The 26,837-nt window shown below is 33.3% G+C and overlaps 1 protein-coding gene across 2 annotated transcripts; it reads right to left on the bottom strand.

Moving 5' to 3' along the window:
* Window positions 1–49: 49 nt before the first annotated feature.
* Window positions 50–26,837, bottom strand: LOC126838036 (protein spinster homolog 1). 2 transcript variants are annotated; one of them, XM_050572134.1, is made up of 11 exons: window positions 26,564–26,837; window positions 7,447–7,711; window positions 4,687–4,842; window positions 3,738–3,848; window positions 3,586–3,640; window positions 3,079–3,186; window positions 2,388–2,682; window positions 2,115–2,308; window positions 1,195–1,279; window positions 910–1,107; window positions 50–217 (listed from the first exon to the last, which is right to left on the bottom strand). In XM_050572134.1, exons 2-11 carry the CDS (start codon window positions 7,683–7,685, stop codon window positions 54–56), a joined length of 1,605 nt encoding a protein of 534 aa, XP_050428091.1. In that variant the 5' UTR covers window positions 7,686–7,711; window positions 26,564–26,837; the 3' UTR covers window positions 50–53. The 2 variants fall into 2 exon arrangements, with proteins under 2 accessions (XP_050428091.1, XP_050428083.1); XM_050572126.1 differs by lacking the exon at window positions 26,564–26,837 and adding an exon at window positions 14,046–14,432.

Raw genomic sequence — 26,837 nt, 5'->3', positions numbered from 1 at the left:
AATGATTCCAAATTTAACTAATGACTCCTCAGGGTTTTGCGGTATTCACCTTGTTACAGATGATTTTCGACATTGGAAATCGAAAAGCCTTTGCCGCCCAGTCCGAACTCGGTGTTTTTGAATCCTCCGTTTTCTATGCCGGCCAACGTGTGGTTGTTGGTTTTCTTTTGCTTCTTCTTTCCCATGAACAATATGTTTATACCGAACATCACCGAACCTAAAAATTATTGAAAAAGAATAATAGATATAAATATATTATAGAAAATCGTACATCCGCATTAGGGAGGTATTAACACCCCCCGCCCCCCGTTCTTATTAACCCTAGGCCCTATAATGTATAAGGCCTGTAGAAAGTAGAAAGCATAGAATTTTACAAATCACTTGTATAATAATAATAATATAATTTAACGGTTACACGTAGAGAAAACGTACGCTTTTATAGGTTATTCTTATTGCCTAATATACATATTAAAAGAAAATGAAAATAGCAATCAATAAAAATCTCAACGTGTTAGTAGGTGGTACTTATTATTAATAAAAACTTAATTATCGGTAAAAAATTGCGTTAAAGGCAAAACATAATGTTGTGAATTGGTTTACACGTCTAAAATATAAAATCAAATTATACCGAACCAGTTTTGTTTATCAATTTTTTATTTTCTACGGCGCTACTCGTTATTTATTGATGTGGTTAATTTTTCTAATATATATATATATATATATCGGTTAAGTTACTCTGGATAACGTTTAAAATCGTTAAACTATCATTATATATTATAAAAAGGCGTTATTTTTTAATGAAAACACTTTGAAAAAAAAAATGAGAAAAACCAGACAATTATTAGTTTGCAACTAAAACATTTGGACACGCCTACCTGAGATTATTAAAGTCTGTGGTGTTATACTTACTGAGCAAGTAGAAACCCGCGTAGAAGATGGCCAGCGCCGTTTTGTAGTCGTACGCCTTTCTCACCGGTTCTACGAACATAGGAACGTTACCGCCAAAGTTGTTCATCCAGAAAAGAAAAGCGCCCACCGTGGTCGACCGGACAGACATTGGCACGGATTCCACGAGAATGGCGAACAAGATACCGAACCACATTTCAGCTGTTGGACACCACAGGGACAGTGGTTAGACAGTAGGTAGGTACAAAGAGATTATATTACACATGTCATGACTGCGTGTCGACTTACCGAACAAATAGGATATGGCCAGTGTGACCATTGCGCCGAAAGGTCCCAAGTAAATGCTTCCATAAGCGAAAGGCGTGGAGATCAACTGCAATGATACATTAAAATATAATCGATATCGACAACAATTTCGATAGTTGAAATACAACTCGCGTCTAAACTCGATTCAATTCGAATTTAAACGATAGACGTCCATTTCAACATTTAATTGCAACACTGCGATTAAGAAAGTATTACAGCTATGCCGTTGCAATAAATATAAATCGTCTACAAGCTTTATAGCATTACACAAATGATCGCAACACTCGATTATAACGTTGCAAATGTGAATCTTTGTTGCAATTAGCTGTACAGTCCTTACAGTTTCAAATCGTATAAACCAAAGTTGGTCGAGTAATCAGTCAAGCACTATCGAGCATGTTCCTTAACACTATTCTTCCCAGTTATAGCTTATTAAATACGATCACAGCCTCTGTAGCTAACCGGCCAAAGGTAATAAATCCTAATTCGGATCTCTGCGACCCAGGCAAAACGGATACGCTGTCTAAGTTAAATAGTTAGATAAGTAAACTGCCAAACGAAGAAGCGGTTAATGCAAATCCGATAGCGCACACCCGTTTGCCAAAATTGATTGATGAGTATGCAATTAATTATAACATCACAATAATACAGTCGTTATTGCGATACGCCATAGCAGTGTACTATAACATTATGTAATTATTATTGTTGTTGTTGTTCTGTCGGTTCGCACCATTAGGTGACTAATAGTATGATAAACGGTTTCGGTGTAACCCGACCACCTGCCCGTGCCGGTGTACTTTGTTTGCTGGGTCTAATATTTGCATATCATAGAAAAACCCACCGACTGCTACGGGGAATTTCGCTCGACAACAGTGTATTATTAGATCTGAACGTTATCGTACCTGACTGATAGCCAGCACGGCCACACGAGATCTCATCCCGTATTTCTTTACTATACTGTCCGAAGTGATACCGCCGACAACCACGCCGATGCTGCCCACCAAGAACGTGACCACGAACAAGGACCATCCCATGTCGTAGCCGGGGAAGATGTCGCGGTAAAACAGATCCGCGTTGTAGGCGAAACAAAATCCTCCTAAAAAGGGTAGGAAAAAAAAACACATTGTGTTATACACTAAACGCAAGACGCGTACTCTGGCTGGTAAAAAGCATACCCGTGTGTCTTATGGAAGCGGCGATACAGAGGATCAAGATTTTCGGTTGGAACAGAACTTTCCAAATGCTGACCTTTTCCGCGCTCTCGGGATTGGCAGCACCGTTGCCGGGCGTTGTGTTGGCAACACTGACGTTATTGTGTTCCGCGCCGGGTTTGGCCACTTCGGTAGCCACCGCTTCTTCTTCAGTCTCATCGCTAATCACAGTCCTCTTTGGCTCTTTCATGGTGGTGATGGCTAAAGCTGCCACGATCACTCCGATCATTCCACTCAAGTAGTATGGCACTCTCCAACTCTGTCGGGATGTCGATAATAATAATTATTTCATATTAATCATAATATACAAATAATGGGATCTGTCTAATTTCTCAGGGAATCTCTTTGTCCTCTTGAAACCCCCTCCCAACGGATAGAACTGTTTCCGGCTATGCGTACTTATCGAAGCGATCTATGAGAATAACCGGAAAAACAGTGATCTATACCACAGTTGAGGTTAAGGTTATGTCGGTGAACGTGTGAGGTTAAGTTAACTCTATTGACTCCAAGAGTAATCATTCATAATTGATTGCTGGCCAGTCAATTGGGTTTAAAAGTTACAAAATAACAAGCCAGAGAATCGAATTCAACGGCCTTCGTTAAATCGATCATCCAGTAGAACTAGTTGCAAGGATAATTATTTTTAAAATCTTACCAATCCACCGATGTTCATCTCGGTGACGTACCGACCGACGGGGAAAGCCAAACCGATACCAGCGTAGATTCCCCAGTTGAAGATGGCCATAACCAATCCTCTCTTATCCTACAAACAACAACATAATTATACATTAATACAAACAATCCGACGCTACGATATTCCAATGAATCATTCAAAACGCGTTTCTTGAAACCGGTCCAATTTTTTTTTTTTTTTTACCGTACTATCATTTACAAGGCGGGCCATTAAACACCAAATGATTTGTATTGAAAAATCCAACGCGTTTTTGAGGGTACGACGATTATTGCAAAACACGTTTTCGTTAACGACTTCCAAAAATTCAATTTAAAAGACAATTGGTTAGCATTGGGAATAATAATAATAAAAAAGGAACCAGTAACCGATTTCCGCATTGTACACGGCTGGAAATATCATAAGACAAGCCTACACATATTCAAGCTTTTGGTGGGTACAGATTTATGCAAAAACGGTGACCATGCTTACTTCAGAAAACAAGTCCGACAGTATTCCGGTGGACAAAGGATTGGTACCAGCCTCGCTGTAAGAATGAAAAGTACAAAATATTTAATATTATAATTATTAATCGTCGAGGCGAGCAGGTTGTCCGTTGCTTTATATCGTTCGACAGTACTTACCCAACAGCAAGCAAAATTCTAAGGAGTATCAAATGCCAGTAACTGGTAGCTGCTCCGATCAGACCAATGGCCGTCGCGCTGATCAACGTGCACAGGGACAACAGACGAACCCTGTATATTAAACAAATTAAATTAATAAACATACACAGTGTTTTAATACAAAACAAAAAAATCATTAGCAAAGGTTAGAGTCACTGGTCACATGTTTTACAGAATGTATACAGCTATTTAATAAATATAAGCTCTAGGAGCTACTCCGGAAATTATGAATGAAAAAAAAAATAAAAGATTTGGAAATGTTATTGAACATTCAGAGCATTTGATACTCATAATATGTGGTGCCAGCGAAATCTCTCCGAGAACAGTTAAACCAAGTTGAAGGATAATGCAGATTCTAGATAGCAATCTATTATGAAGAATTACATCAAATTTTATTGTGTTAGCCTTAATCGTTCTAACACACTACTAGACATGTTCAAAAAGATCAAAGTGTAGGCTTTCCTGTTTACGGCTGGACTTTTATATGATCCATCTAAATTGGAGCTTTTTTGGGGTCCACAATTTTGTATTGAAATTAGTATTATAATTTCATGTTGGACTAATCGTAAAAAATGCGTCAAGATTGCATTCATCAAGATGGAATTACATTGCTTGTCTTGAGAAATGTGATTAATAAAAAAACTATTAACGAGGTTAGAATAGAGCTGTTGGATTTAGTCCAGTTCATCATTAAAATATTGTGAACCCAAAACAAAATTTCTATAAAACCCAGAAAATAATAGGTTTTTTTAAAATTAAATAAGAAACAATAACTCAATAGACTCCAGCAAACATGTATCTAATATTAGTTCAGTTAATCTTGCCAACGAATTAGCCTGTTGTTTAGCTACTATAGTTTTTAGTATGATAGTTATATGACCAGAAACCAATAAATGTCGTGATTGCTTACCTGTTGAACTTGTCAGCTGCGATTCCAAAACCGATTCCGCATATCGAGTAAACCGCAATGAACGCCGGACCTGCCAACAGTTGATATTCGAAACCGAGACCGTTGTAGTTCCATTCACAGTACTTCGAACCGTCGTCCAGGGTCAACGATTCACACCTATTAAACACACATTGTTCACTATTAATATTGAATGATTCAAATCCATCAACGTCGTCTCCTAATCTACCTCTAATGGTCTCGCATTGCTCTTGTTGTTAGAGCGCCTAAGCCATTGCCAAATATTTGGGTACGTTTTAACTACCTACTTTAAGATGGATATTGAATCTGGAGAAATACATGCGTGGTAAATAAAAACATGAAAGAACAGAGCACGTAGGTCGCACTTTCATATTCTGTTTATTCATAAAGCGGACATTACTCTTAGAATTACAATATAAATTGGTCAGCTAAACAAACGTTATTGTTATTAGTTTATCCTTAACAAATTAATTCTGTGTTTATTTTATTTTGTTCAAAACCAAAAGACTGGTATGCATTTTTTTATACAGTGACAAATGTGCAGCACATAAAGCAGGGTCGAGCAGCCGTTAAAAAACTCTTGAACCCGCCAAATACATAAAAACGAATGACCGTCAGTAACATTTCTGAATATTATCGACAAGGTTACCGGTTTAAACGGTGCCCGAAGAGCATTCGGTTTTGAACAATAACAGTTTCATTTGTATCTATTGTCTGTGGCGAATGACAACAACAATAAAATACAACAATGATGACTTTTATTGTAAAATGTTTTGGCAAAATCACAATTACGCTGCCTAATCGATAATGTGATTTGATTTTTTTAGACCTTTTTGCAGACCGGATTGTCGGGTGAAATTACTAACAGGTATCTAAGTATAAAATGAGCCCTTCAAAAGAAAAGTGGTGTAAATCAGTTTGTTTGTCAATGTTTGAATATGGATTTACGTCATAATTCACAAATTTCAAAAATATTTTACATACACCACTTTGCTTTTGATCGGCTTATTAATACTATGTTAACTCTCTTAAATGTATTAAGTAACTAATCATTGTCCATCTATTTGCCTAACTCGACCTAACCAAATTAAACGTTGAATTTAGTTTTAAAATTAAGTTAGCCTAGTTAAACTTTCATAATAAGAACCTAATAAATTAATTTAAGTTAATTCTGAAATAAAATCAATTTACCTATGTTATATGCTTTGACTTTTAAAATATCGTCAATTGAGTATATGCGATAACTGGCCAACACTAAAATGTCCTAAATCACTTATACTGCATAATTTTTTAACGCTTAATGTACAACCTTGTAAACACAAAAGCAATGTGAATTGCGACAAATAAAATACTTAATTTTGGAATTATTTAACATGCCAACATAGATATAATATACTCTTAGAGCCATTGCCGATAACTCGTCCAGCCTTGGCCATAACCGTCTTCGAATCTCTTAATCTTGTAATTTGTTATTCGTCGGAGAACAATATCTCTCGGTTGCAGAAGATAAGCTTAATATCGTGTAATTTTTACAAAACAGACCAGAAGGGGAGTGGGGGTGATTAGCCTCCTTAACCTCTCTGCGCCCAGCGGTTCGGTATGAGTTGTAGAGGAGATAAGAAAAAAATATGTATACCTATATAAAAAATAATAAGAAAAAAGTAAACGGTCTAATGCGCCGGTTCGTTATTGAAGTGTCCGTCCGCGTTGCCCGTGAAAATGTATGTATTTATTTTTTCATCGCGTTACCTGTGTATATGTATGTATTTTAATAGGTAACAACCGCTATGTAATATGTAAGTCGGAACGTTTAAGGTCGTATACTTGATCGCGTATATTATATATATACCATATTATTTAATAATGTTATTCTTAATAGCTACACACACACTGGCAGTTAATTGAACGCGAACGAGCTGCTTACAAACGGCCTACAGGACACGCGCAGTGCGCATGCATATAATATGAAATAATAATAATAACTTAAGAGTAATTATCAGCGTCGGTTGTAATAATTGTTCTTAGCTTCGATGCGAGAGCTCGAACCGAGAAGATATTGTTATGTAATTTTGTGTCTAGACCGGCAACTCTATGGATCAGAAATCGTACCCGAAAGGTACTTTACTGCACCAAAAATTTAATAAGGTCACCCCTTTCCCCTTCAAAACCGAGAAAAACGCACAATAAATTCTATCATAAATCCTTTTCCCTAAAAAGGGTGGAAACTTTTTCATTATTTTTCTAGTAAAGTTTTAGGACTTTAGGTCTAAAAATTAGACCTAAGGTTGATCTAGTGTGGGGCTATAACGTATACGATTTTCACAAGAATCTGTAAACTAAATGTATTTTTATTAAAGAAAAACCCTCCCAAAAAAAAAGGGAAAATTTTCACTTTGACAGCAGTAAATTTTTTAAGTTGTAATTGAGTCAGTCAACAGCACCCTGATACTTTATAAATACATTTTCAGACACATTATGGCTTTTACAATGCTTTTGTATTTCTAAACCATTTCGGATTCGCATCGAAGCGTTTATTGGAGAGTGATTTTATCACCTTCAGTTTGTAAATAATTAATATAGACCCGTGACCTCTCCCCCCCCCAATATGCTCCCTCCCCACTACTATGGGGCCCGACCCCACCGCACTGGCTTTTTACTAAAATGGGTTTTATCTTTTAGACCTTTTCTTCTTCTGTAATTAATGTATTATGTCTAGGTTTATTATAGTAGTGGTGGGCTCACGATAACTGGTCCGGAGACGTGTCGCAGCGACTGTGTAACGTGTAATTGAACACGGACGATTCGGCGAGTTGTTCGAGCAACTGACATTTGATGTCGCCGTAGTGCACGTCCCTGGCCGTCGCCTTGCTGGTCACTCCGATCATGAAATGTCCCATTTCCGACGTCAGATAGCCCAACGTGAGGATGGTGAGAACGTACGCTTTGTACAGAAAACCCAACTTCTTGATGTACGAATACATGATGATGACGGTAATTCAATGAAATCCTGCAACACGAAAAATTACTATTATAAATCGTCGCCATCGTAGTTTAACGACGTTGGCCAGTAAGTAAGTATACACGCGATATTGACCTACAAGCTGGATCGCCGAATAGCCGTCCCTCTTTCTCTCCCTCTCTCTCACTCGCTCGCTCTCTGCCTGTCTGACTGTATGTCTGTCTGTCTGTCTCTAACAAAAGAACACCACTCTGCTTGGACGAAAATATTTTATATTTTCATGGCGTGTGTACACACAGACCGGGTCGGCCGACTGACCGACGATTGTCCACCGTGTCGTTGTTATGTCCATTACGATTTAGCCGCGAGGAACGTCGCCAAACTAGTTTTCCCCGAGCGCGCTTATCGCCCGAGTCAACCGTGTGAGCGGCGGTTCCATGTTGTTGTGTTTACGTGCAAAAATCAAGGTCACGCACAAACGTGAATGGAATCGAATTCAACATATATATCACGTATTTGTATATTATATAAGTACACATGTATAACATATATATATATATCTCAAGTTGTCTGGCTTGCCGTTTGGAGGGTAGTTTCGAAAATTCAAAGTCAAAACCGTATATCCGTTTTTTTGCGGATCCACCGAACCTTGGGCCGGGAGGTGAACCGGACGATATAATATATTATTGTATGTATTTTGTTTACGGTCAAACGTAAACTCAAATATCTTCTAAACGATTTAAAAAACGTCATATTTTATAGTAAGATTACAGAGTTGACGGAAGCGTTTTTTTTGTTATCCTTGCCCGAGGTCATGTCAAGTTAGGTGTGGGGTCGTTTTGGAAAGAACGCGCCACACGTGGACTTCGATTTAAACGAAGAATCTCATTCCAAAAAAAATACATAAACCCAGGTATTTACAAGTTACTTACTGTAAACCCTTGTTAACAGTCATGTAGATCATTTTTTTGGAGGTATTCAATCCCCCACCCCTTTGCCGAATAAGCAGGACTCGTGTGAGTCGGGGGCGTTCGACTTTCAAAACATCAGCAATTCTTTTAAATGTGTGTTCAACAATAATAATTTAACTAGTACTATTAGGTAGGTTTAATAGTGTTATTTGAATTATCCATAATCGTTATTACACTGATTATTTATTTTCATTAGATTTAGGAAAATGAATTATATAATATGTTTTTTAACGCATTCACTTGTGAAGTAAATGTTGACTGTGAGTGCGTTCGTTGAATCGGTCGAAAAATGGAATCGAATTTGTTTTAATAAGAAAATATGTTCCAAACACTAGGAAAGGTTAGGTTATTTCGGAAATAATATTTCCTTATCTTATGATTAGAATGTTTGTCTAAATAAACAATTATTTTAGTTAAAATTTGAACATTTATTCAAATATTTTTTTATTAATTTATTGAATTTGTTAAGTGATAAAAAGGTATTTATTACTTTAGTTCTTATTGAAATCCAAAATTATTTAAACAATAGAACCATAGCCAGTTAACGCGATAACATAGGATGATTCATTTGAGATAAAACATTCATTTTCTCTTAAAACAATAGCAATTTTATAGTTTTTTCCTAGGGGGGGGGGCACATTAGTTTAGTATGTTATTTTACAATATTAGACAGTATTCAAATTGTTATCCTTTCAATTTTTTTCAAAGCTCTATCAACTGTTCAAACTTAAACGGTAACGTAACAATATATTTAGTTAACTTTTTACATTAAAAGTAATTTGCTAAAAATTTTGATTGATTTTGAATTGTTTTGAATAATTACTTTTAAAATTATAAAATTTTATCCTTAACCATAAGGATACCACACTGTTTCATTTGGTTATGTTGGAAGATTTTTGTAATGTAGGGAAAGAGTATTATTCATAAAAATGATTTTTTTCTTTTCCCAAGCATTTGAATATGTATTAATTGTTTTTTAGACAGTACACGTGAATATCAGGCCTTTTTATCAATAATTGCATGTATTTATTAATCAATTCCATGCAATTAGTTTTGGTGCTGAAACGGTCACTTTAATTTACTACAATGGCATAATAATATGTATTATTTGGTAGGTAAATCATAAATTGAAACTAAATTAAATAAAAAACTTACATTGATGTTAGTTTTTATGGTTTTTTTTTTGAAACAGTTGTAATTTTTTTATTTGAAAAAATTTTAGAGAAAAAGCAACGTGATGTCCTGGGGAACATAGTTCTCTTTGAATTTTGGTACTTACGTGTTTAAACTCTAATTTTATCCCAAACGTTTAATTAAAATTCTAAGTAACATGGTTATGTTGCCAGTTGATGAAGCACAGATTAGATAAAACCAAATGTGCACTTCCTATTGAAGCAATGTAGATGCTGAAAATGTAAACATACAAACCAAAACCCTCCTGGACTCGGAGTAACCACTGATAGAGAGAAAAATTCTTTATGATATATTATTGTTTCAGTACCTAGCATCACTGATTTTATCGATTTTTATCGCAGATGTAGTGTACAAATTTGTATTAAATATTCAAATTATTTTCATTGCCTTATTTTAGTAAAATGTTCATATTTTCTAAAATATGTCGGTCGCACCATGTCGTGGAGGGTTTCGGTTATCAGTCAACGACCAACACCTGCACCATTTGGTTTCATTCGATCCGCGCTTTAAGTGAGGTGCCCAAGTATAAGTCGGCCCCCCCCCGCGCAAAAACACCCCCCTATTTTGAGCCACCGTCGTTGGCCAGCTTTATGTTTGCGGTAGGTACTCTTGACGTGCCCGCTGGTAAGACCTACGGCGCGGCGCGGACCGGCAACGAACAAAAAGGGAAAACAATTAATATTATTATTATTATCGCGATGACACAGTTAGATTGTAATAATGAACCGTGTGTTTTGCGCCGGCGACTGCCATTAAAAACCGAAAACCCAAGTTCATCGGAATCAGTCGTGTGTGTCTTCTGCTCGTGTGTAAGGTAGGTAAGTAGGTAGGTACATATATATATATATATACACGTTGAGGTTATTCGGTTTTTTTACTTTTACTTTTTAATATTGTTTTTTCCCTGTTACCGAGTCTATTGTTATAATACCGACCGACACGCACACATACGTCGCGGATTCCTGTCGAAGGAAGTACCTAATAATAATAATACAATATTTATATTATTGTCGACGACCGTTTACATTAATAAATAGCGATTAACAACAATTAAAAAAAAAAACAGTTTACAGGCAGCGTTGTATACGTCGATGGCCGAGATCTGTGGCGGATTCTGCGAGACCTGCTGGTGGTAAACTCTTGCGGCGTCCTTGGGCCGCGGTCGTGAGTTCCGCGTTTGAAAAAAAATCCGCCTTAATCCGGTTAGGTTAGATGTTAAAATGAAATATTTTAGTATCGAGCCTATTCGAAAGTAGAAAAAAACAAATTTTCTACAGAATTTCCCATAGTTGTTGTGTTGGATATGGCTAAAAAACGCGTCGGCCAAACCAAAATCGCCACCACCCGTCCGTGTCACGCTGTAGATATGATATTATTATTGTGTATATATGGCAATTGTTTAACATTGACATTCAAATCCGATAATAATTTTTATATATATTATAACTGAACAAAATCATCCACCGAAACAAGTTTGCCAAACCGGGTCCCCCCAGTTTACTCAAAACAATTGTACTTATGAGTTCCTCTAAAAAACCGGTCTAAATCCGTTTATGTTTTCCATAGTACATTCTTCGTATAATACAAACTAAAATTTACATAATATAGACAACAGCTGTTGCTGTAGGTACACAGTATCAGGGGCGGATACAAGTGGAGGTGGGCTATAGGGACTGGATCTCCTTTATGTACATTAATTGTTTATTTTTATATTTAATTTTAATAATATAGTAAACAAAAATGTTCAATATGCAAACTCTATGACTAGTGTTTATACTTTTATAGTGCATTTCTTTTTTTTTGTATTTTTTTCTAGCTCCTTCCTTTATTCATTCTTAGATTCGCCCCTACATAATATAACCTAACCTAACTGTTTCAGACCGATAACTGTTAAAAAAACAAAGCGAAAATTTTTAGTCAACATAAACTACAAGCCATTTTCCATATAAAGATAATATTTAACTTATAGTTTTACCTACTCAATGAAACTTGATGGTTTTTGGGGAAATGGAAATTCTAATTTTTTTTTTTAAAGGCTTAACAATATTTTTTAATGTTATTTTTTTTTTGTTCGTCCGTTTGAATACAATATGAATAAATGTATATATTGTTTTCTCAATATTATATCAATATAATGTTTAAGAACCTGTACAAATTTATTTATACTACACTTATTAATTAATAAATAAACAGTTTCATGATTAATATTTCATGTATCCAAATTCCCCCCACCAAAAAAAAAGTTCTACTATTTTTTAAATTCTTAAATAGCTCGATATTAATAGTTTTATTAACGGGTCAATAGCCAAGTATTGTTAATTGTTTTTAAAAGCAAAACTAAAAAATTAAAACATTTATTAAAAAAAATGCGTGTAATTTTTTTCAAAATCATTGTAGTAATTTAAATATTTTTGAATGGCTAAAACGACATTTTGTGAAATTTTAAAATTTTAACACTCTGAGGTAGGAATGTTTAAAATGTGTTTGTTTAAATATAATCAATAGAAAAACACCTAAAAAAAAAAAAAAAACATTTATCCTGCCCTAGACATGCTCTAAACTGGTGATAGATATACTAATCTCTATTGCACAGTGCACACTGTTGTGATTCTCTATTATAATATGTAATAAACGGGCATTACAGTTTGTTTTTATTTATGTATTATTTTGCCAAAGTGATAAAACCGAAGGACGTCTCCCGTTCTCGGCTCTTAATTGTAATGGAAAACCGTGACGACTATAAACACACCTATAACAGTTTTTAATGATAACTGATTATTCATTGCCCGCTGGAACCCAAATGTCATCTTGGTTTTCTCCATAAACGCGTTATCATCAAAAAACGGTACACTTAATTTTGACAGTTCAATTACACACACATAAGCACTAATTAAAACTATAATTATGGGACGACCGAATTTTTTTTCAGGGATAACCGCTAAGCCCAGTTCAAATACCGGTCAGTGGGTAGTGTTATTATTATTATTTCCAAATAATACAATAGCCAAATGGCTCTTGATGATTTAAAAAAAAAACACTCAGTCATTTTTATATATCTGAGGCTTGGGTCAAGAAGGACCAATGTCACTTCATGAAAAGTTTGGCAAAAAGCTTTAAAGTTTTTATTTTGCTTAAGTTTTCGTCTACTCTTAATAATTATACATTTTTTTAAATAATAAACTTAGAACTATGATTTTTGTTGGACTATATAGAGCGTTTAATTATGTACATAATGGGTATTTTAACTAATTTTGACCAAAATTTGAGATTTGCCCTTATTGAATCAAGCCACAAATATATTATAGTGAAAATAACATATGTATATTGTACACATATATATATAATTATAATTAATAGTCATAACGGTACAAATCACTTACTTTGGAGCGGGGAGAGTTTGTTTTTTTAGTTTTTCAATATTGTTCGGTCCTAACGACGACGATATCGTTGTCTTGAGTACAACATTTTCTAAAAAATCCAAATCAGAAACGCGAAAATCTGCTCATTTAAATCTCTATAACGGATACGCGGGAAACGCTTACGATATAATTATTATTCTTATTAATTAATTAACGAACAAACCGAACAAACGTGTTCCGGCCACCGGACTGGTATTTATCAAATAAAGTTGATTATTTTACAGGTTGTAATGCGTCTGTGTGTGTGTAGTACTACCACCACACACACACACATACATACACACAGACAGACAGACAAGACAAGACACATTGATCGTTTGGCGACGAAAAGTGTCGTCCTCCTTGTATCCAATTGGGGACGAATATGTATATAAATATGTGTGTGTGTATATATACATATTATTTAACCGTGTGTGTGTGCACGCACGTTGATAATTTATTATTATTATTATTATTTTTCTTTGATAGCATTCCGAGTCAAGGACCATTACCGGTAGGTATTGTCTTATTCATATTAGTTTTTTGTACGTTTTACGTATACCCATTATGTACATATATATAAAATATATATTATTATAAAGACGAACAGCTGAGATTGTAAATATTGTCGATTCACCGGGGACTTGATAATTTTTTTTGTCGTTAAAAATTTTGTTTTTTTTTCACTACTTTTTCCCATTCCTACGCGGCCGAGAAGGTTTTTCTCGGCGCAACCACTATCTCTTTATTGACAGACACACTCTCATATTATATACCGTTGTTGTTGTTGTTATTATTACTATTGTGTGTAAAACGTACCCCTTGTTTTATAAGTTAAAATATTTATTCGCTTCTTGCACCAATGCTACGACGACCTGTTGCCCGCGTTTGTCGATATCCGCTCTTGTTTTCACTGCTTCCGGTCAATCTGGACACGCCGAATAACCCGGCAACGATAATTTAGAGCGTTATTATTATTATTTAACCCACAGCGGGCGACCGTTCTTCGAACTAGGAATTAAAATTCGAAAAATTCGCCAAAAACGCTACGGGTGTATGATAATAATATTAGAAAATTGCAACAAAAAAAAAAACGGCAAGTCGGATTAAAACGCGCACTTTTTTTTTTTACACTTTTCTTATATTTTATTATTAATAGGTAATCGCCAAACGGCGGCAACGGTCCGTCGGATACTGATGCCGGTCGGGATGCGCGGATCCAATATAAAACCTCGGCGGGTTCTGCCTAACGCGGACCTTGTCCCCTCACCAGACGCCGCGGCGATTGACGGTCGCCACCGCCGCGCGGTTCGGTTTTTCAAGGGCAACGGTTGTGTACCTGCATGACGTTCTTCGTCGGGGGGATATTGCCGCCGCCGTTTCCCCCTAATTGACTTGAGTCATTTTTTAGTTTGTTTTGTTTTCCTACTTCTACCACACGGCCCACAGCGAGTCATTTACTTGGGTTTGTGCTTCTTTTCCGTCTTATTCGAGCGAGTCTTACACCTCCATCACCCCACCCCCCCGGCTAGACCTGTCCGGGGAAAAACCGGTAACGCCATGATCGCACGTGCCGGCTGTCGGGCTTGACCGGAAATTTTTAATTATTTTTATTAGCATCGCATTTAGAGCTTGCCTACCCTTCCTTCACCTGCTGTCTAAACGTCTAAATTCCCGGGAAATCCCCCCAGGAAGCTATCCCGGAATCAACAAGATCCTTCCCGTGGTATTTCGGATGTTGATCCTTTTAAAATATCCTCAATTCCCGCTCTGTCCCGATTCATACTGTGAATGAGATATGATTTTTTTTATCAATATCATGAATACCATACTAAGACAGATACATATTAGTAAAGAACACAAACTGTGTATGAATATTTGTGTGTATAAATTTGTAAGAGTAAATATACATTCAGGCGCAAACTGAGAGCATGGTATACCATATTAATAATGAATAATTGTTTACAACCTGCCTAATATGCTTAACTGGATGTGGCTCTACTAGCCAAATAACTGTAGTCTAGTGTAACTATTTAAAGTGTAAAACCAAAAATGTATACTTCATCAGTCGTGGGTATCAAAGAATCCAAGTAGTCTAATTTCTTCATAAAAACCATAGCACCTCGACCGGAAATCGTACTTGACCTGACACAGAGCAATCGATAGGTGGCAACAAAATAATTGGTCATAGGTGTTAGAAGCCTAATGAAATGTTTATTACAGCTCTCAAACTGTACTGTGAATGGAGCATCGCAAAAAAAAAGGCTTTTTGAAAAACATATAATATATATATGTCCAACAACGATCATTCGATAAACGGGACGAAATTGTTTCACCAAAACAACTAAAAAAAATATGAAAACTTTTTCATTATTATTTTTGTTTTAACTAGACCGCGTTGTTGTCAAAATACAATAAACGCAGAACCAGACTAGAAAGTAATATGCATTTAGTTTGTTCACATAAACCTTGAATGTCCATACTTAGATAAATACAGTTATTGTCATTTAAGTATAACAAGTCCGTTCGTTATTTTTAGTAAAATGTTATTGAAAAATCGGTTTAGATATTTTATCTTCGAGATGAAATAAGTTATTTTTTCATTGTTACATAACGTTTGATCTTATTCGATTTGTATCGAATTACAATGTCGTTATTAAAAAAAACAGCTGAAATTGAAACACTCTATGATTGGCTATTTTTGAGCAACAATATTATTGGCACACAATATTATCATTTTACAGATTTCAATTCTACTGGCTAAGACTATTTCTTTTTCTTCTTCTTTCCTTCTCCGCCTCATCCCTTGCAAGTTCTTTGCCGCTCTAATCCTCTCTCTATCTATATCTTTTTTAATTTGTCTAATCTAATTAAATTCCTCCATATTCAATCTTCGAGATTCTCTTTCTCCGTCTCTAAACTTTTCATTATTGAACTAAAACTAACTCTAAGATAACGGTTATTGACTCACTTAAAATATTCTCTGGCCATCTATCAGCAATGACCAATTTTCCCTTCAAAACTTCCAACGCTTCTGTACATTGCATTATTTTTTTGGTATAAATATATTATTTAAGTGTCTCAATTATATATTACCTTTTTTTTTTTTTACAAACAAATAGTCGCTTGTTTTCCACTTGTCCCGAACAGCACCGTTTGAGAACAATTTTTTTTTTATATATTTATACAAACACACATCTTATTAAGTTTAAACAATATACTGCCTTTAGTGTTGATCACAGTAATATAATATACTGACAACTTCTTCTTTATAAAGCGCCTTTTTGTCTGGTGTTATATAACCGCGTGTAAGGTCAAGAAAATGTGTTGTTATGTTAGGTAATACTACAAAAATCAATAGCCCATGCTTTACCGGTTATTTAAAATATTTTTTAGCAGTGTCTGTACATATATATATATATATATATATATTTATTGAATTCAAACTGACAATTTGTTGATAGCACACACAATCAAGTTTGATCGCATTCCAATCGATTCAGCAAACTAGATTTGATTTTTGTTTTTTTCATTTAAAAAAATTCAATTAAACTATACTGAACTTCGACTGTACTATGATGTGTACATTTAAATTGTTATTTTCAGTCACAGTACCTATATGAACGCTGATTGCTTAATTTATTATTGAACCATTAAAACATTTTATCATATTACCTACCTATACTATACTACCACACAACATTATGGCCGCTGCGAACAACGATATTTTTTAATAGGAAATTACACATTATTATTCTTAAGATTACTAATAATGCCGATATTATTATTGTAAATTTAGCGATTAGCATATTTATATGTACAGTCCATTATAAGGCAATCAAGCTTGTTCGATAACAACAATTAAGAATTGAATTTTAATACAACCGAAAATAAAATTTGATATTATAATAATAATATGGGAGTTTGGTCGATCAATGATTTTGCGCATCGTACAACGGCGAAAACAATAATAATTTAAAAGAATTAATGCGTTTTTAATTACCCATTAAAGTCTTGTACTTATCTGTTAGGTAAAATCGTCCATTAACATTGGAAACTAAGTACAATAAAATGGAGCAAAACAAATTAATAATTACATTCTATTGATCAATCATCTACAGTACAAGTTGTACAATTTTAAATACACCTGATTACGTGTAAATGTGTAATTTATAAGTGTTAAGAACTTGTTTTCTTTGTTAATTTTAGACACCCGAAACCCACGCTGCAGGGGCATACAATTATAGTTGTACTTGAAATATATATTCACAAAACCAGAAATAAAAAGCGTTTAAGATTTTTTTTTGTTTTTTAAATTATCAAGTTGTAAATATTCTAGAATAATATCGGTATTAACATATTATAGAATGCCGGAAATCTAACAACTATTGTCAATTATCTTTAACATGTTCTTTAACCACAGTACGGCCCACAGGTTTGAAAATTTTTTTAAACGCTTCCAAATTCTTAGGAGGAAATGTTTGACTAATAAAAATTAGTGGCTATTCGCCTACTTTGTTAATAATATTATTGTTTTTCAACTTCTAAGTGTACTTATAAGCGGTTTGAGGTTTTATCGTTAGCTAAGTTCTGCTATGAACAGACCCGAAAATAAATGTTTTAAACAAAATGCCTGACTAAAAAAATTGTACATATGGCTCATTTTGTTTTTTAATTAAAATATTTTTGCATAATAATCGGTGAGAGTAAGAGGTTTTAAATCTAATTTCGCACAGTTTTTATAATTAACAACAACGGGTTTTTACTAAAATTTCTTTTTAATTTTCATACATATTAATGCTCACGATTGAAAACCCGAATATATTCGTTCTATTCATTCCTGTAAATATTGGTGAATGTTTTTTTTGCGAATTTAAAAAAAAATACAATGACAAGAGTGTTGCGAATTGTGACTCAACACGAACAAACTGAGTCCGATACAACACTAATTGTGGTTGGTGTTCATGAAAACTTTATGGTGTTAATAAAATTTACTCTGGGCAAGGTTGGAGGTCGTCATAATAATATCAAAAAAAAAAAATTAAATAAAAAATTTCATGATGGACGAAATATACACACAAACAAATAACTAGCAATTATAAAATATGTATAATTACTACATACCGTCGGGTATCTTATAATTACAAATGGTAGTGCCGAGGAGCTAATCTAAATCAGGCTAGTGAATAATGTATTTTAGGTCAGAAACATAAACTCAATATTTTGTATTTAAATTAAAAAGAAAAATATTTATAAAAAAATGTCTAGATACTCGAAAAATTATCAAACATACAACAGGTTTTGCAGCTTGCTCCTATCAAGGATCAATAATTATTCTAATAACAAGTACCTTATCTGATATACCCCCTTATCAATATCCCTTATCGCCTGATTTCCTCTACTTTTGCTTTTTAAGCACTAATTTGATCACTACCATTAATTCTATATCTTGTGCTCCCAATCAGTCACCATTCTTACTTTATAACTATCTTGTTAACTTGTCTACCATTATAAATAACGGTTCCAATAAGTAATAACTATTTATTTATTCGATATAACGCCTCGAGGGTATAAAGAGTACAGCAAAACTAGAACTCTTGTTAGTTAACATATCAAGTTTATACTAATACACCACTTTTAAGAAGAAATGTCAAGTTAATTAATAAGTAAAAAATATCTACCTCTGGTCATATCAATAGTTATACACATCATCAGTTGTATATATCATGTCACACACAAGAATGACGAAAACATTGGACTTTAAATTCTCAAAATAACTCAACGATGGTGTATTTATTTTCTTAACGGACCTGCCCTAACCTAGACGCGGTTATTACTAACTTTGATGGATTTTCTTCACACAAGCTAATTTGCTTATTGGACTGCATAATACCGGAGTACAACAACATTTTTGGCAGTCAACTCACAATAATAATTACTCATATATATAATATGTAAGTTGATAACATTTTTATAGGCAAATTACACGGTTCGTTTCGACAAAGACAACATACTAAAGAAAAACCCACGTGTTTTATTATAATTATTGGTATGGACTGTCGTTAGTGTGTTGGCTAAACGATTCTCAAAGAGATATGACGTGCCTTCGGTGTAAATTACATGTTATAGTGTTACCCATCAGTGTATTATTAACATAAATTCACATGATTTATAGCATTTTAACCGACCCGTTTGAGTTGTATAGTAACAACAGTCATTAAAGCATTAGGGTTTATAATAGTTTTATATTTTGACGAATATGAATGAACAATAAAAAAAAACCCACGGCATTTGCTAAATAACGGTAGTTAGATATAGTATGCAATAACCTTTATATATTTACAATACTTTGAACTATTTAATTTACCACAAAACGTTAGTATACATAGTGTATAGACCACAACAATTAGATTAGAATACATTAAAAACGTTCCCTTTTTGCGTTTCGCTGTAGAATAATCAACATTTTTATAATAATTGTACCAAAACTGATTCGCATCACAGGCAAAAATATTTATTATACTTGGCCATCGACAGCGGTTTTGATAAACTTAAAGAATTTTTCATGGTAAATATTCTTACGGTTAAAATTACATGTAAATTATAAACTGTAATATACACACGTCGAACCGTGAATGTTAACAATACCAAATTCGTTCAAATAATAAAGTATATAATATTATTGCTTAAATAGCAACGTATGTAAAGCCTCAATTGTACTTCATTCGAGCAATTTTTTTTAAATTAAACTTTATCGGTTGGTGGTTTTGATATTTGACGTCTCTAAATCGCTATAAAAAGAACATGATTCATGTTTGGCTTTAGTATTTAATAAAACGGGAAACACAATTTTATGTTATCCGATAACTAAAAAAGAAATTGGCTATTAATTAATTAACCAATCAATTAAGTATCTATTTTTTTATCTTTACTTATACTGGAGTTTACCAGAAGTTAGATAATCAATATGATTATAAAACCATAATATCACATTATTAATAATTGCAATTACATTTTATTATGACTTATGTGATTTTATTAGAAAATCCGTGTTTTATCACAGTCAAATGGTAAATTTGTATAATACCAATTACATATTATAATATTATAGATAATTACAATGTACAACAACCGTCTTAATTCTGACCTTAACTTATAAAAAATAAAAAGTAATAAAATTATTATGTAATAAAAAAATGTTTAATTTATCTCGCAAATCAATAAAGTGTTAATTGTTTTTGTTGGCGCAATTTTTTTTTATCTGCGTTATTTCTAGACAAGTTGAAAATATATTACATCATAAAGAAGATAACCTCATTGTTGTTATTATGTCAGATTTCAACTTAATGGCGACCTTGAACTTCGACAAAGAGTGCAACGATCATTATTTACTAGACAATTAAGGTATTCAGATCGTATAGTGTTCTGATTAAGGTGTTTTTTTGTTGTTGTTGTTACTTGTGCTGTATCAGCTCCTCTGCTTTATATAGGTGTACATGACCTAATTAGCCATAAATAATTTAGTCTATAAATCTAATACATTTTGGTTAACTAACAAAATGTTGATACACAACGAACATAATAATAACATATTATATGGTTAAATTAGACTATTCTTACAACCGTCAATGCTCACCGTAAATGGTATCTTGTTTAGGACTTAAATTACATTTTTAATTCAACGCACAATGAGAAGTCCTTAAAGAGTATTTAGCATCTGGAAAAAAGGAAAAAATTAATAGCTTACAATGCTCCAAACACAAGAAGTGATCGTTCCAATTTAAATGACAAATGTTATTGGTATTAGTTTATTAACACGTTTCTCAAAACGAAAATTTAGTTTTCTATCACATTCTATAAAAAGTTAGATGACTTTCACCTAACAACTTTGGTTATTGCACAAGCTTTACAATAGTATAAAATGTTAGAATTTTTTTTTAACCTTTACTACTGTTGGCAGTATATTGAAATAGTTGCATAAGATATGCTGGACGTTGTGTTTGGAATCATAATGGTTCTACAGCCTTAAGTAGTATATATTATATTTATATGTATAAAACCAAAACAAGTTTCAATATTTTGAGAGAGAAGTAATCAATTGATTTAGGACTGATTTTTATTAATAGTAACCGCGTTCAATGCGATAAATGTATTTATCTGGTTAAAAGGTTGAACAATAGCAGCCATCATAACCACAATTTAACACTAATGCAGATTAATTTGTTGAATTCAACTGTCAACGGTTGTCAGCTACCTGACATTAATGATTGTGACATTGATCGTATACATTGATCAAGCACAATTATACAGCTAGGTACACTAGGTAATGTATAGATTGCATGCTTAGATAGCTGACAGATAAATAATAGTTCATCACTAGACAATTCGGTTTGATTATAATCAAGTAAAATATTGTCAAACAATTACTTAACGTCTAAGGGATATATTGCTCGGTTAGAGGTTATTGTAATAATGTTTCTAATACTATATGAAACGAATAAAACGAATAAGCAGTTCTTTTTTTGGAAAATCAATGTCCTATGTGTTTTCAGTAACTAGCCCTACGCTTATTTGTGTACAGAAGTAAGACGAGTCACATCATCATCGAGCAAGGATAATACTATTTGACTTTGGCGCACTGATTTCAGTTTTTCTTATATAATATTATAGTAATTTAAAACGCTATTTTTGTTTTTGAATAAAGTGTGTTTTCTGAAAACAAAAAACATGTTGTTGTTCCAAAGTTCTAGTCCATTTTTATATAATAGTATCATCGATATTCATAAATTATATTATTATATGTATATTTCAGTTTAAGCTATGGAATCAGACGTAGTGTCTGTCATGCTTAAATATTAAAAATAGAAAAAAACACGAATAATCCTTTCCTTTATCATCATATCCTAGCCACCGGGCAAGCCTGTGCTGTATTGCTGTGCTGTGTTTTATACCGAATAATAATATTAATTAGATTTTTGTTTGGACAACCGACGACCATGACGTGTCAATGAAAGGTGTAAATTAAATATAAATACTTGCTTGATGCGTAATTCGAGTACCTATCTAGGTATATCTAGTATGTATGTCTACAATGTATACAACACTCAGTAGGGATTCCACGCCAATGCACACGGACAGCTTCCTGACTGTATTACAATGTTAATAATTATTATTTTTCGCTCAAGTTTTAAATAACAAGCTCAGATGCCAAGCAATATTGTTTGTAATGTATTTCCTATGAGCTTAAATCCGTCGAGACTAGTTACTTTGTTTGTGGATAAATATCGAGTACAAAATATAATATATTATATTTTGTACTATAATATAATATAATATATTATATTTTGTCGATATGTATGTATATATTTTAATTTCCAAGGCGCTCCTTTCAAAACGATCAGACAATTTCGGTTTCAAAAAAAAATATGAGTAATACTTTCAGTACCAAGTTTGATACGTTACAAAATGTGTTTTAGAAAATATATGTAAATTGAAATGTATGCAAATTGGTGTTTTGTGTTTTAATGTTTGCTTAATCAAATTCAGTTTGTATTGTTTCTTTTGTAGTGGCTGGTCATATTTTATTGTAAGTACATTTAAAGATACATTATTTGAGAGGGAACTTAACGCAAGGACAGCCTAACCCACAAAGATGGATAAAATCGGTTAAATAACATTCTTTATAAATGTTTTTGTTTTCAACGACAATGTGTGTTAATAGTTTTGTACAAAATTTGTCATTTTCTCGTGGTGGGAGTGTTATTTTATTACTCAATACGAGGGGTGGTTATAATTCACATGTTTAGTGGTCTAACTCATTATTTTTGGATTTGCAAAGTGGTCATAGGTTTTATGCTCCTTAACCGTTAATACTAAAATTCTGATTTCTTCGACTAGAACCTACATACAAACGAGCCAGCTGACATATGCCTAATTTTTGGAAAGGTTTTCCTAGCAAGCCTCCTTGCTTATAACGTGCTATGGGTCCCCTAAAACTACTTCGAAACGCCTCCTCCCCCCTTATAAATAAATCAGCATTCATATAGTTGTAATTTTCCAAATTTACTATTCCCCAAGATAATTTCTCCCTTCCCCTGAGCTTTAGACTATCCAAAAACTCAATGTTAGACCTAACATTAGTAATATAACTTTAAATAAAAAAATAAAAGCTTGTCGTTCTCAATTCGGTCAACCACTCTGATAAGCTGTCCATGTCTCTTTGACCCCAATTTGCATACGCCACCGACCTTTTAACCCTTTACGTCCAATTTTTTAAATATTTGTTTATCGACCGGATGTTCTATCGATACAATATATGTGATTCATATGCGCGAAACCGAGTCAAGGCTAACTTAAACACTAGTCGTGTAATATTTATACCTATTTTTTTTTTTAAATATTACGGACAATGATCAACGATTAACAATACACTAATATTATTCATAAACAGTGCAAACACTATGTACAGCTTGTAAGGATAGATCAAACATGTTCTTTTAAAAATCAATTCGATTTTGTAGTTTTGCATTGTAGAGACACTTAAGTTTGTGTCATTTTCCAATATTCAAATTTTTATCCTTTTTATTGAATCATGGATATTATCTCTTATCACATCTCTAATCTCTTATCATTTATATCATATCACTCTTAACTCTAATCTATAACTGAAAGTAAAAGTTTAACGCGAAAAAGGCGACATGAAATTTGTTGTATTCAGCCTAAACATATTCATATTAAAACTACAAAACTACAATATTACTTTAGGGAAAAACGAGCGTCTTGTGTACTTGGATTGCTCGGCGTAGAGGAAGATTTATCGACTAAAAGAAGAACAATAATAAATAAATATAAAAAAATATACCGAAGCAGCACGATCAACGTGCACTTGTATCATATGTGTATATAGATATACCTATCCACGTTAAAATGCAGGCGTTTATCATTGTTGCGAAACGGTCCGGGGCGTGAAATGGCACTGCGAAAGGGCTATCTGTACAATCAGCGCAATAATTATTATCTGTATGTACATTAGGTGCCTTTGATATGTATGTAGGTGTACCGCACACACATACACTATAATAATATTATTCCTAGCAAAGAGTCACTTGTGCACGGAGACGTACACTTTGTGATCGTCCAACCGTGACCGGGACACGCTTTGCAATAACATAATATTATATTTTGCTTAGTAAAGTAATCCGCCAACAATTAAAAAAATAGAACATTTGTTTTTTTCTTTCTCGAATCGTGAGCTCAAAAACATTGTCGATTCCCCGATCAAATTTATACTCATTAAAAACTCCACATCTCAACGAATGTCATTGTTATTATCATCGTCGGTTCGACACATTAAAATACAATTTAGACAAGAGATAATAATCTCTTGTATGTATATTTAATAACCGCAAGTTTCAAGGTCGGATACATCTGCACAAACGGGGCGTGTGATTGGGTTTATTAGCGAATTTTTTTTATTATTATTATAATTAATGATTGTTATTATAAGTTGTAACGACCAAAACGTGCACGGATAACAACAAATGTGTATATTGACAAAGGTATATGGACAATAAAATAATAACGCAAACATCTCCAGAAAAGTCTTCCTCTAATATCTGGTATTAGTTTTATTAGTTCATACACAAAGCAGTCTATAAAATGCACACTGAAATGATCTATACTGAAAGTATCTAATGTACTTGTATACAAAATGTAAAGATCAATAATGTTGATATACAATAATAATTTGGTATTCTTTTACTAATCCTCAACTCGAAAAAAAAAGAAACGACACAAGCACAGGAATGCATTAAGGACCAATGGAGCAAATAATTATTGCTACCCCCTCAAAAAAAAAACAAAAATGACATAAGACAACTTTTATTATGTTTCTGTATTTTGTTGTGGAAAATTTCTGTATAAAGTCTTCCCACAACATTTCTTTAACCAAATAATAATATGGATATATTTGACATTTTTTCATGGATTAATGATGATCTTAAAAAGATTTTTTATGTTTTTATACTTAGGAAAAGATCTTGCACCACTCGCATTTGAAGAAGACTGAAAGCACAAATGCTTCTTAACAGCATTTCTATATTCGTGGACGAATAAGGCTTCTATAATGGCGATGCAATGAGTTTTTTGAGTAATGAAATAAATGTTCAACAATGTTTTTAAATTGAATTTATTCTTCTTAAAAATCTGTTTCTAAATCTAAATAATACAATTTAACGATTTTTACATTTTATTCGAATATAGTCTAACTTTGCATTTTCTAAGTTTAATGAAAATCTAAATCTATTATTTTTTCCATTATACATTTCCATTCTTCTACTTGACTAAAAAAAACAATAGTGTCAGTTATCATCGAAAAAGTTGTATTTTTCATTTCCAGTGAGATTAATTTTATTTTTGTCGTTATGTAATGTTGATGTTTTTTTTGGTCCTGCAATAGTTTCCCACGAAAACGATAAACAACAAAATCCTAACATACCATTAAAAAGTAGAGGTTAAAATGTGAAGTTTTAATTAACACATTGATGGTCATTGCTGCTATAGGAGTAATATGATATTTTAACATTTTGGTGGCATTAGTGCTATAGTAGTAATATAAAAAATTCATGTTATGGTATTACAGCTATAGCAGTAATCTTTTCAATGGTGTCAGATGATAAAAAAACTCGACTATTGAGCGAACTATTCAGTATTGGAAATTTCAAAAATTATGAGTGTCCATCAACGTGTTAAGTGAATAGTAGGCCCACATAGTATAATCACACATTAGCCGACTACTTAACGATCGTGTAGGTACTACTTAACAACTGTATAAATAATAATATCCTTAATTTTTGGGATTATTTTAATTTTGCCGCTGGGAATATTTTTGTTCCTTTTACACCTAAGTCGTCAATGCGGTCTATACAGGCTCTGATTTATTCGACAACATTGTACTTGGGGAATAAATACAATATAACCACAATTAGTGTTGCTCATGTTATTTTTAGAATATTGCACGTATTGTATGTATTTAAATGTATAAAATTCGAAAAAATTGGCATGTCTAGGCCGGTTAAATACATTTTACATCTAAATCCTATTAGTATATCCCACATGAAATCCGCATGATATTCTAAAAAAAATCAATGGCAAAGACTAAAGTGGATGGGACAAAAAAAAAGGTGACTGCGTAACAATTACCCATTCACCCTGGCTTGGGCTTAAGCTATTAAAACGAACTGCATATTAGTTTCTTGTGCATCGAGACACGACAAAGAAAAAATAAATTAATAAAAAAAAGTTAAAATTAAATTCGTTTGACCCTGAATTCGACCAACCTGAGGGTGTGCTGGCCGGGCTATCCGCTGGTCTTCGTATAGGTTAGGTAATGTTTTCCTTGTTTGATTGAAAAGCTAATCGGTTCACACTTAACGCCGCGTTTCGCGAATTATGATATTTTTTTTTGTTACTATAAAAATAATAGGTATGTTGTTGAGAAGAATACGAATTTGTAACGGTCAATTTAAAAAAATGATTGGAGTTTTTTTTTCTGAAGACCGGAAAAACTAAACGAACTACGAGACCGAAATAGGTATTATATTTTGGAGTACA

Source organism: Adelges cooleyi, unplaced genomic scaffold (assembly GCF_023614345.1).
Source record: "Adelges cooleyi isolate 19-005CV unplaced genomic scaffold, UGA_ACOO_1.1 ACOO_flye_CR_arks_rails_tigmint_CR_PRNA_108, whole genome shotgun sequence".
Lineage (NCBI taxonomy): Eukaryota > Metazoa > Arthropoda > Insecta > Hemiptera > Adelgidae > Adelges > Adelges cooleyi.
This window is presented reverse-complemented; position numbering and strand designations above follow the sequence as displayed.

Bases quoted from the DNA above. Each gene is read 5' to 3' on its own strand.
- LOC126838036 (XM_050572134.1), bottom strand. From the start codon at position 7,685: ATGTATTCGTACATCAAGAAGTTGGGTTTTCTGTACAAAGCGTACGTT. The intron at 3,641-3,737 runs GTAAGTACTGTC...TCATTCTTACAG, and splicing joins AGAATTTTGCTTGCTGTTGG to CGAGGCTGGTACCAATCCTT. The intron at 1,108-1,194 runs GTAAGTCGACAC...GGTGTCCAACAG, and splicing joins GGCCATATCCTATTTGTTCG to CTGAAATGTGGTTCGGTATC.